This window comes from Callionymus lyra, chromosome 4, assembly GCF_982586985.1.
Source record: "Callionymus lyra chromosome 4, fCalLyr1.hap1.1, whole genome shotgun sequence".
Classification (NCBI taxonomy): Eukaryota; Metazoa; Chordata; class Actinopteri; order Syngnathiformes; family Callionymidae; genus Callionymus; species Callionymus lyra.
This window is the reverse complement of record NC_141821.1, coordinates 29,196,737-29,207,996: the sequence shown is the minus strand read 5'-3', so window position 1 is coordinate 29,207,996 and position 11,260 is coordinate 29,196,737. Positions and strand designations below refer to the sequence as shown.

The following is an 11,260-nucleotide window of genomic DNA, read 5'->3' as shown; positions in this document are numbered from 1 at the left end:
TCAACACACACCAAGATGTTTCTGTCTCGCTACTATCCTTGGGTTCATTAAAGCTCTATAACTGCTTCACTTCTGTATTTTCATTCATTCATGGTTTTATTTGAAAGACCAGGGGTGTAGACTTGCAGTAACTTTTCCAACACAAATCATATTTTTAAATGGTTAATGTGGCTTAAATAGGTGAACTAGACTAAGAAGATTCCTCTCTCCCGAAATGTTATTGTTTCACTTATTCATGACGCATTGCATTATTTTTAAGAAAAATGTCTATGTATTACGAAACTTGTAAAGATGCTCAATGGTTCCTGCAGTTCTAAGAATACACAAACACTTGACTTTGACAGGCTTATCTGACAATAATGGACATGTTTTTTGTCTTTGTAATTTCTCCGAGCTGGCAACCTACCAAGTACAGCTATGTACAGATGTAGGTTAAACCTGGGTCAAGTACGCGATATCACAGGCTTCGTACCTCATACGTCTTATTAATTGCAGAATTTCTTTATGCAGACACCTACTTGCTCACAAAACAGAAAGTGCCACACAATAAACGGAAGATGACTGTGTATTGATGGAACAAAACTGAGTAACAAAGGTTACTCTCCTCTTTTAAACCAAACGACCCAAAATAATAGACAATGAAAGGATCAAATGTAACATGGAAATAGTACCGTCTATCAATGACAACACGTTTGGAAATTGGGCAGATAAAGTATTGTAAATAATAACTACTCAATGGAGGAAAACTTCAAAATTACAGCAAATAAACATGTGTTTTACATTTAAAGAAAACTAATGATGCATAAAGCAGTTCATAACACTGTTCATATCATGTAGCAACTCAGTAAATCACATAAATATAATTTATAATTTATAAATCCACCTCCTTGGTTTTGCAGGTGTTGATCTTGAGGTGTTTTTTCTGGCACCAGTCTACGAAGTCCTTGACGAGTCCTCGATACGACTGGTTTTTGTCCAGGAAGGACCACCTAGCCAAACTAGGGCCAGATATGGTGCTTTGGTCCAAGGAAGGATAGTCTGTGCTGTCGATATTGTGTGTGAGAGGAAAAAGGCAAATACAGAAACCTAGTTGCAGAATGCAGTAAAAATGTTTAGAGCACATAACTCTTCCAAGTTGAAGTGCACAGCGGTTGTTTTTGTGTGTGGGAGGCTCAACAACTCACATATTTTGAGTACTAGGAAAAAACTTCCTTAATAATCGATAACATTTATTTCAGTGTTTTACTGTGACACGAGTAATTATTTGTCCTTCACATGTTTTTCTGTCCAAAGTAAAAAGAGCAATCGACTTGATTATTGTGTGCAGGAATAGAAAAAAGACTCCAATTTCTGGTTAAACAGTTGTCAATCTGAAGGGGCGTGTCCTTATCTGCCACGATTTAACACTTTCACTAGCCTAGCTTTGGCAAAGCTGTTTTTTCTTAGTAGTGCACGCTAATGCTACATTTTTGTGCCCTATCGATATGCTACAAATTCCCAGTTGTTGCTTTTTTGCATAGTTTCAATCTGTAAAATGCTATTGGTTTTGTAGTTAGGTAAACTTGAGCTACATTGCTAATGTTAGTGTTGTTTTTGTTTCGGTTTTCTTTGCTTTAATTTCTGTCAAATGTCTAGTGTTCCTTTGCCTTGCATTGTTTCTATAATCTGGCATATTTAGATTATCAATTGTTAAAGATGTCATGAGTCTACTTGTTCCTCCTTGTGTTTCCGGTTTTATTGTGAAATCAGCTCCCTTCTGTGTCTGTGCTAGTCTTACTTCCCCCCTGTCTGAGTTTAAATTGTTTAAAGAAAAAAAAGAATGAATAAAATATTCGATTACCCTATTTCACAGATTGCTTGTACTTGCTCCACTGCTGTCTCAATTTTTCTTGGGAAAATGCAATTGCTGATATTTACACTTTTTAAGTTTTTCAATAAAATAAACGTACAATAAAATATTTTAGTTAAGTGTAGATTCTACATCATGTATAGTTCCTTACATTTGGAATTAAACAATATTTTCTGTAATAACAAACCGCTTAAATTGATCTTGACAAATCAGAAAAAACAGTGCCCTTGTAGAAATGAAGATGTCCTGAGTCTGAAGAGACTTTGTCAAACAAACCTAACATTTTAAGACTTAATAAAGAGTAACTAATGTGTTGATTTAAGTGTTTCTTAAATAGATCTTGGACCTCTACTGTACAGTTGGTGTCTGTTTGTACAAGCTTTTCTTTTCATTGAAATGTTTTGATTAGAAAATATGAAGATTGACTATACAGTAGGTACTTATGCCAAGTTAATTTCTTAATTGGCTTGTATAACAAAATAAATGAAAGTCAAAACACTAATACCTTTCATCAGTACTCAGAAGAAATTCAACAAATTTGTGCAGAAAATAAATGGAAAAGTTAAAAATATTTCAGAACCAAATAGAAACGCTGTGAGCTCCAATAAAAGTAAATTAGTTCTAATACTATTGGCCTTGTAATTAATCACTTAAGCATATCAGAAACAGGTATAATTTGGGACTAGGTCAAGTAATTGTCAAATAATAAAAACAAATAATTGTGGGTGACAATACAATTATTAAATTGATTTTAACAGACCTATTTGGTAAATAAGAGTTTAACAAAAAGGATATTGTAAAAAAACAACATTGCAATGGTTATTTATAAAGTAAGTTAGTAAGTTAGTAAGTAAGTAAGAACTAAATATTTGTAAAACACCTTTCTAGATCACGGTCACAAAGCGCTTTAACTATCAAAAAAATACACAGTTAAAAAATATACTATAAAAGGCCAAGACACATAAGACAAAGACAGGAGTACCAGAAAATCAGGAAAAACAACAACGTCCTACCTGGTTTGGACTGACCACAATAACTTGTAATATATCCATTTGGCCATAAGGTTGAACTCCTGTCAAGTTCATAAGCAGGTTCAACTTTTTCGCTAAAATAAGGAATTTTGAAGAAGAATATTTCAAGGTTGTTATTTGCTTCCATTGAACATTCAATTGATTTGAATTGAACATGATTCAGAATCACCAGCCTTTGCATGCTTTAGAAACAAATCTGGTCATGTATAGGAGTGTTGAAGAACTACCTGAAAATCCTTTCAATGTTGTAATTATGTGTTCAGTTTCATGAATTGATAATGACAAGTAATTGTACTTGCATGATTTTCTCTAATGAGGAAGTCCTTGCAAAAAAAGTTCCTGAATTTCCAGTTCTGAGACGTCAGTGTGGGAGGAATCTTCAAAGTGTTTGGACTGTTTTGTAGGTCAGTCCGCCACATCCCGCTCATAGTCGTCTCAGGTAAGGCGCTTTAATGTCACTTTTTCTCTTCTTCCAATGTGTTGTTGACAAAATATAATGTGGTCTCAACTGTCTGGGGTGTAAATGCATTTCCTGATCTGAACTCAACATGTATTATTTGAGTTAATGCTTGGCTGAAGCACATACTTGGTTATCTGTGTTACCAAACTCCACAGCTTCTTGTTTCAAATTCTAAGAATACATTGAACTTTTATTCTGAACTGATTTACCAGAGCAAAGTAATGTATGAGATTTAAAAAATATTTTTTACCAATTATTATTTATTTTACCAAGTATTATTTTCTTGAAATCATTGGTCACATGTCACGATGCAACCTGTGTGATTATCAGGTGTTTGTGTCCAACAATGATGGGTTCAAATTGTTCTGATGTTTATTTCTACATTTAGTGAGTCAGTAGCATTTCTCACACTGGCATCTTAAATTGTCAATCATGAGGCCACGTGCGGTGAATCAACCTTCAAGTTCAATTAAGCGTTATTGTTCGGCTGAGCCAATAAATAACAACAGCAGTCTTGCACATGGACAGGTTAAATGACAACAACTTACTGATGATGTAGTCATGAGTTGTTGCAAAATTTCGACTCAAACAACAACATAATACATTTTGAAAACCTTTTTATTTTCTTCAAACGAATATTCGAAGATTTACGACTATACGTTAACATTTCTTTCTTGTCAGTTCTCCAGTGATTTCAGGTTAGCTCAAAGATGCATGATCTCACAGATAACCTGAAATGTGTTCATCCTGTCTTGGAATGTTCCCATTTGTCTGTTAGATCCAGATGGAAAATTTAATTGGACTTCTCCTCAAATATCGCTGTTTATCAAACCAATTCTAGCTTTAATTTTTCAGATTGATGTTAGGGGGATTCCAGTTGTAAATCTGTGAAGAGGATTTCTCGCTGATATTTAAAAAAAAAAAAAAGAGAGGTTAAAAATCATAAATGCATTTAGTTCTTTAGTTCAAGTTTTTTTTTTCCATAATAAAACATTTTTTAAACATTGATGGGATTAAAAAACTGCTTTTGGTTTTGAACCCAGATCCAGTTGAGCTGAAGGAAGTTCAGTACAAATGACTATTTTTATTTTATTTTATTTTTACAAGCTTCGTCTAGCTGCGTTCCATTAACCAAGGGATGTTAAACTCAATCACACAACGGGCCAAAATCTTTTCACAGACCATGTCACAATCCGAGCAAAAAGTATATTTAAGAAACTTTCTTCCACAGGTGGTCTTATTTTCATATTGCCTTTCATTCTGTCCATCTATCTTTATTATTTCTGTTTGTCCGTCCCTAGTCTGTCATATTTTCTTCACTTCAACTTGGGATGTAGTCATATTTGAAGTCTATATTAGTTACTGGCATCTTTATAATTCTTAATATTAACAGTTTGATTTGGATGCAACTATACAATAACATGGCAACAGGCCTCGATTTTGACACGTTAACCATAGTTAAGCTCTTAATGGGTATAAATGCAGGTCTACACAACAAATGAATAGTTTGAATGAATGAGAGGTATTTAGGACATAAATAGTACTATACCACTAACATACATACAATGTATCGTCCCTCTGTTGTTCATTTATTCTCATTCGGATAATTAATCATTTGCTTTATGGCCCCTCGTTCATACGTTTAATAAGAATGCTGTCTTTCCAATAGGAACATGGCAGCTACCTTGACAGAGGAACAGTTTCGCTGCAGCATCTGTTTGGACATCTTCAGCAACCCAGTGTCTATCCCATGTGGACACAACTACTGCCTGGAGTGCATCAAACGCTTCTGGGATACCAATAACAACAAACCTTGGTGTCCGCTGTGCAAAGAGACCTTCAGAACCCGTCCAGACCTCCGGATCAACGTTGGACTAAAAGACATCACGGAGCAATTCAAAAGGTCTCTTTGAATCCGTATAAAGTCGTTTAAAGATCATAGTTATACTAACAATGGCACTGATAGTAAAACTAATGACTTATGAGTAGTCCTAGTGATTGTCTGAACTAACGAGGATATTCAAATGTTCAAAGATCACTGCGGGATAAACCAGCTCCAAAAAGACGTCTTCCAGGGCAACAATCCATTGAAGTATGCTGCGATGTCTGCAAAGAAAACAAGCAACCGGCGATCAAGTCGTGCCTGGAGTGCGAGTCGTCCTACTGTGAAGAACACCTGGCGCCTCATCTAGGAGATAAAGCACTGACCAAACACTGGCTGACCGACCCGGCCTCCTTCACCAACAGTCGACTCTGCCGACATCACAACAAAGCTCTGGAGTCGTTCTGCAAGAATGACCGGACTCCTCTGTGCGTGAAATGCACCGAGAACAAGCACAGACATCACGAGATCATCCCTTTGGACAAGGAAGCAAAAAAAATTAAGGTAATCTTTAGGATTTCGCATTTTACACGCATGTCTCGGTCTCTGGTGCTAATCTGTTTGCATTCTAACTTGACAGAGCCAGGTGAAGAAGGCGGAAGCTGTGTTTCATCACATGATCCAAACAAGGCTTAGAAAGATCGAGGAGATTCACGAGGCTGTGAATCAGAGCAAAGTGAATTTTTTATTTTATTTAATAGTATATATATATAGTTTGAAAATTGTAATTTAGACAGATGATTGCCGAAGAAAGGTTTGTGTTCATCACTTGGTCATGGATATAAATACATCACTGTACAACACACACTAGATCGTGGCTCGATCAGGAACAAGAAGGCCTGCTGGGAATTCTATATCCTATAACTTGCTAGAGAACATTAGCATCATATTTGAGTGATCGTTATTGAGTGATCTGTATGGTTCCTTTTAGTTCAAACTACTCACTCAGTCAGAAGCTACTGCTGGTCTCAATAGAAGGTTTGTGAGCATCATTGCTGCACAGAATGCGGACAATGTTGTGAGTGGTCGGAGTTAAGATCAGGTTGTTCAGGTTTTGTCTGTGATGTTTCTGGCAATTTGCAAAAAGAGCTACATTAAAACAGAACAACTGTAATTAAAAGGAATTACTTTTGTATTGATTGCAGTTATACAAAGAACGGGAAGTTCAAACAGGTGTGGAGGCCATAACAATGGTGATAAGTGACATCGAACAAAACCAGAAGCTGTTGATCGAAGAGACCCAGCAGAAGCAAGACGCCATTGAGTCCAACGCGGACGGGTTCCTTCAAAAGCTGGGTCAGGAGATCAACGAGCTGGACAAGAGGCAGCATGAGCTGCAGCGGCTGGAACAGATCAACAACCCCGTCCACCTGTTGCAGGTTCGACCGCACTCGTGACGCATGTTTACCCGTCACTCTGGGTCATGGTATGAATGATGTATGGTCGGTTATTTCCCTGTTTCCCTCCAGAGCTTCCCCTCCCTGAGCACTCCACCACAGGTTAATAACTGGACGGGCGTCCATGTTCACTCTGACAACTACATCGGTGCTGTGAGGAGAGCGTTCTCCAAGCTGGTGGACGTCTGTCAGGAACTGGAAAGGAAACTGTCTGCTATAGGTCAGTCTGAACAAACCTTCTGACAGGACCTTTCTTGAATGAGCTCACGGTGTCCTGGTTCATGTCATGTCTTTTATTCATTCACAGAAATTAGCAAGACCGAACATTATGCAGGTATGTGCACTTCTCCTTTGATTTAAAAACAATGTAACCATATACAATAAGGTTTTTTAGTATATTGGACAAACAGAAAATACGTCATACCACATCTAGAACACAATGTAAAGAGAAATGAATCAAGCCAGAAATCAATTTAGAGACATTTTAGCGTCTTGGTAAATAACATCACATACATTGTACATTCCGTGTTTTCATTCGCTAAATTATAATCATTATAGTCAAGTTTGTGGCTGAATCTATTTGGCCCTTATAGCAGAGTGAAACTATAAAAAGGACTATACAATATATGATTCCTTTATTAAAATATTCAACAATAATATAATTAAAATAATTATAATATCAAATTCTACTTGTTTTTTTTATCAAGCATCCTCATTAAATATATTATTTTATAATAATATTATTATTAATCATTAAAAAATATATACATAATATATACATACATATACATAAATACATTAGTTGCCCTTCTCTGAGGAATATAAATGGCTTGTCCCTTCACCCCTTCAAGCAAAATTCAAACGAAATGTGAAATATATACTTATGACTTGTCTTCGTGGCATTAAAACATGATGTGTACTTTAGATTCTAAACAATGAGTCAGAGTCCATTCTGTTTATTTCGTCAAAAATGTAAAATTGCAGCATTTCATTACTTGTTAAATTTGACACTTCCGTCAATTTATGGTGTAAAATGACAAGAAACATATTTTTATCCGTTAAATAATACACTCTCATGATCTGTTTTTGTATGGAACTGCACTGTCTAGTATGAGTTGGAGGGAACAGATATTTGTTGCTCTGACAATAATCCATTTAATAGATAAGAATAATCTATATATATATTATTAAACTGCAATCACTATTCTAATAAACATGAGCTGAATGTTCTGTGGCTACAGTGGATGTGACTCTGGATCCTGCCACGGCTGCAGGATGGCTGGTTCTCTCCGCGGATGGGAAAAAGGTATAGAATCCATCGTTCAGTTAATGTAAAGATGGAATAAAAATGCGACTTTTTGTGAATAATTATCAGTATTGTTAAAGGTCAGTCTCAGCTCGCAGACGAAGTGGACAAGCACACCTGACGACCCACAGAGGTTTGACTCGTGCGTGTCAGTGCTGGGGAAACAAAGTTTCACGTCAGGAAAACACTACTGGGTCATCCAGGTAAATGGGAATCTCTTTTGTCTCAACATCACTTTGTGGCTTTAACTGACATCCCAATTGAGATCTGGTCTATACAATCCACCTTTGACATAAACAAAACCAAAATTAAAATTCATCATTGCTATAAACGATGACAAAGATGTTGAAATCTAAAAAAAAAAGTAAGTAAGTAAGTAATTTTTATTTGTATAGCGCTTTTCCAGACCAGGGTCACTAAGCGCTTAAACAATCAAAACAATATTCAATAAAGTATATACTTTAAAGGGCAAAATAAAACTGATACCACAACAGGAGTTCCAGAAAAACAAGGAAAAGCCTGAACAAATAAAAATGTCTTAAGATGTTTCTTAAAGGAGTCAGTAGATCCATCAAACACAGAGGGAGAGGAAGATCGTTCCAAAGCTTAGGAGCAACAGCCTGAAAATATTTCTCTCCTCTGGTCCTGAACCGTGTGCGAGGAACCATCAGTAGATTCTGATCCACAGACCTCAGAGCCCGAGCTGGGGTGTAAGGCTGGATTAGATCAGTGATGTAAGAAGGAGTCTGACCATGAATAGATCTGAAAGTAAGAACCAGAATTTTAAAATTGATCCTGAAAGAAACTGGAAGCCAGTGAAGAGTTTTAAGGATCATAGAAATGTGAGTTCTTCTACTAGAGCGGGTCAGAATTCCCGCTGCAGAGTTCTGAATCAACTGCAGGCGAGACAGCTTGTTCTTGTTAAGACATGAAAAGCAACATGATGGTGACAAGAATCACGATTTAACATTGAGGTTTGTGATTAATATGAGTTTTCTTTTTTATGATAAATCATAAAAGCTTATTATGGAAAAAAAATAAAAAATTCAGCAGAATAGATTGAGAAAGGAAACAGAACCATAATAATAATAAGGTTTAAAGTGAGAAAATACAATTATTTTTTAATGCCAAATAAAGTAATTATCGTCAAAAAAAAGTTTTTTTTAAATAGTTGAAGTCTAAAATTACATTTTATGATTGAAAAATACAATTTGTAAAATGAAAGAAAATATATTTTTAATTGAGTATATATCAAAAAAAAATGTTAAAAATAAAAAGTTATTAAATGTTGAATGTAATAAAAATGTATTTGATTTTTTATAAAAGAAAACAAATACTTAATTTAAAATGACAAATGTTTAATACTGAGATATTTCAACATGTATGCCACTTCCAAACTAAATCAATCATCCGACACTGTCATACATGCAGGTGGGGGATAAGACGGATTGGGATCTGGGCGTGGCCAAAGAGTCCATCAACAGGAAGGGAGCCATCACCGTCCGCCCTGACTGCGGTTATTGGGCGATCTGTCGCAGAAAAGGGGGCAGCCTGAGTGCTTGTGCCGGACCATCCGTGCCCCTCCAGCTTCAGGAGACGCCGCAGAAAGTGGGTGTGTTCCTGGATGTTGAGGAAGACATGGTCTCCTTCTATAACACAGAGGCAAAGACCCACATCTATACCTACACCGGGTGTGGCTTTGCTGAGGCCATCTACCCGTATTTGAATCCCTGTCTCCATGACAACGGCAAGAACACAGCACCATTGATCATCTGTGATGTCGAGGAAATTATGGTTGAACAGCAGGTTTATCCTGAGTAAAAGCATGTAGATCGTTATTTTATGACTCACACGTCTTTGAACCATGAACGTCTGGTACCAGATTCCAGTGCTGGCGGGGCAGAAGCTTAAACAATAATGTAAAGCCAGATGTGGAGATTTTGTGAGAGTTTTTCTGTGATTTGTGATAGAAAACTATGAAGTCCTCTGCTATCGTGATAGATATTACATTTATTCTGCAAAGAAATTGTTCCTAAGATTCATATGTCTCGCGCATCTGACACTATAAATGTATTCAATGCAAAGCACTGAGTTGCTTTAATGTAAGCTTTTGTCCGTTTTTGAAGTATTTTTCAAGACCCAACAAAGTAAAACAGATTTGTTTTTACTCACATGCTATTTTGCCACTTTGAAAGATGACAAATATTTTGCTGTCTTGAACAATTGCTAAGTACATTTGCAGTTGTTTCAGCACCTAAAGTAAGCACAAAGATTGTCAGCCGTTATACCTCTCTCTACTTGTTTATATACATATTTATACTAATAGTAAGATCAAGTCTAACTCGTGTCTGTGACTCTTCTGTGAAGGTTGGCTTGTGAAGGTCGTTTATAACTGGAGAAATTTCACTTGGGAAATTGTTGTACTCAATAAAGAGCCCTTCTTTAGTGCTTAAAAACGTTAGCGTCCAGTTTGCTAATTCAGTTAGTTTATCTGGATTCTTGAAGATTTATGTCTTTATTTTAGACGTTGGGTTTGAATTCTGTCTCCAGCTAGTTTCAGCTAAATCTGGTTAGGATTATGGGGCCAAAATTAAAGGCTCAGATTGTTTCTTGTTGTATCTGTTTGCCGCAATAATGATCTAAATAAAAACGTTTTATTATACAACCTTTTGTAGTCGTTCTCAGTGGATTGCAAGAGGTGAGCAAACAACTCCTCTTTCACAATCTGTTTTTATTACACTTTTAGCCTCACCCAAAAGAACACACACACAAACACAAGCATACTGTTGTTGTTGGTGTTGACATCACATTTTTAAATGTATATACTGTACATTATTCTGTGTTCTCTTTTATAAAATAGTCAGTCTTGCTCCGACAATCTCTGATGTATATACTGTAGCTTTCATCTTACCTCCTCTACGTTTGGAAACGAGCTTATGTCTCGTTGACGTGTACCTGAAGTGAACCTGGTGTAGAAGAAAACATGTTCCTCCTGTTTGGTGTGGGATAAATATATCCACCTACTTAGAGAGTAGAATGAATGAAAGGTGTGTACGTCTGGAGAGGAAGACTTCAACATTTGAAACATATTAAGTCAGGAGAGTTGGCTTTTACATTCGTTGCCCTTTAACCCCAAAAAATAAATAGTGTAAGGATATGTCCAGAGGCCTGTTGCACAAACGTCTCAAAAGGATTGAGACATCCAGGATAAGTAAGTAGGCTTACTTGGTTGCACAATGGCCAAGCCAGGGTGAGCAGACACGGATTCATCAGGTGAAACCAATCCTGGCTAAATGCAAAACACGGCTTCCTCAACTAGACCCCGCGATCGATCC

At 36.5% G+C, this 11,260-nt stretch overlaps 1 protein-coding gene across 1 annotated transcript; it reads left to right on the top strand.

The window, feature by feature from the left end:
- Positions 1-3,252: 3,252 nt before the first annotated feature.
- On the top strand, positions 3,253-10,590 carry LOC148082433 (E3 ubiquitin-protein ligase TRIM39-like). Its single transcript, XM_087789609.1, has 10 exons — positions 3,253-3,319; positions 5,010-5,243; positions 5,375-5,726; positions 5,803-5,898; positions 6,368-6,601; positions 6,692-6,839; positions 6,927-6,953; positions 7,861-7,925; positions 8,006-8,128; positions 9,357-10,590. The coding sequence occupies exons 2-10, from the start codon at positions 5,014-5,016 to the stop codon at positions 9,744-9,746; spliced, it is 1,665 nt and encodes a 554-aa protein (XP_087645735.1). The 5' UTR covers positions 3,253-3,319; positions 5,010-5,013; the 3' UTR covers positions 9,747-10,590.
- Positions 10,591-11,260: the final 670 nt, after the last annotated feature.

Excerpts from the sequence above, each read along its gene's own strand:
- LOC148082433 (XM_087789609.1), top strand. The coding sequence starts at position 5,014 with ATGGCAGCTACCTTGACAGAGGAACAGTTTCGCTGCAGCATCTGTTTG. Across the intron at positions 6,954-7,860 it reads CAAGACCGAACATTATGCAG|TGGATGTGACTCTGGATCCT; the intron begins GTATGTGCACTT and ends CTGTGGCTACAG. Across the intron at positions 8,129-9,356 it reads AACACTACTGGGTCATCCAG|GTGGGGGATAAGACGGATTG; the intron begins GTAAATGGGAAT and ends TCATACATGCAG.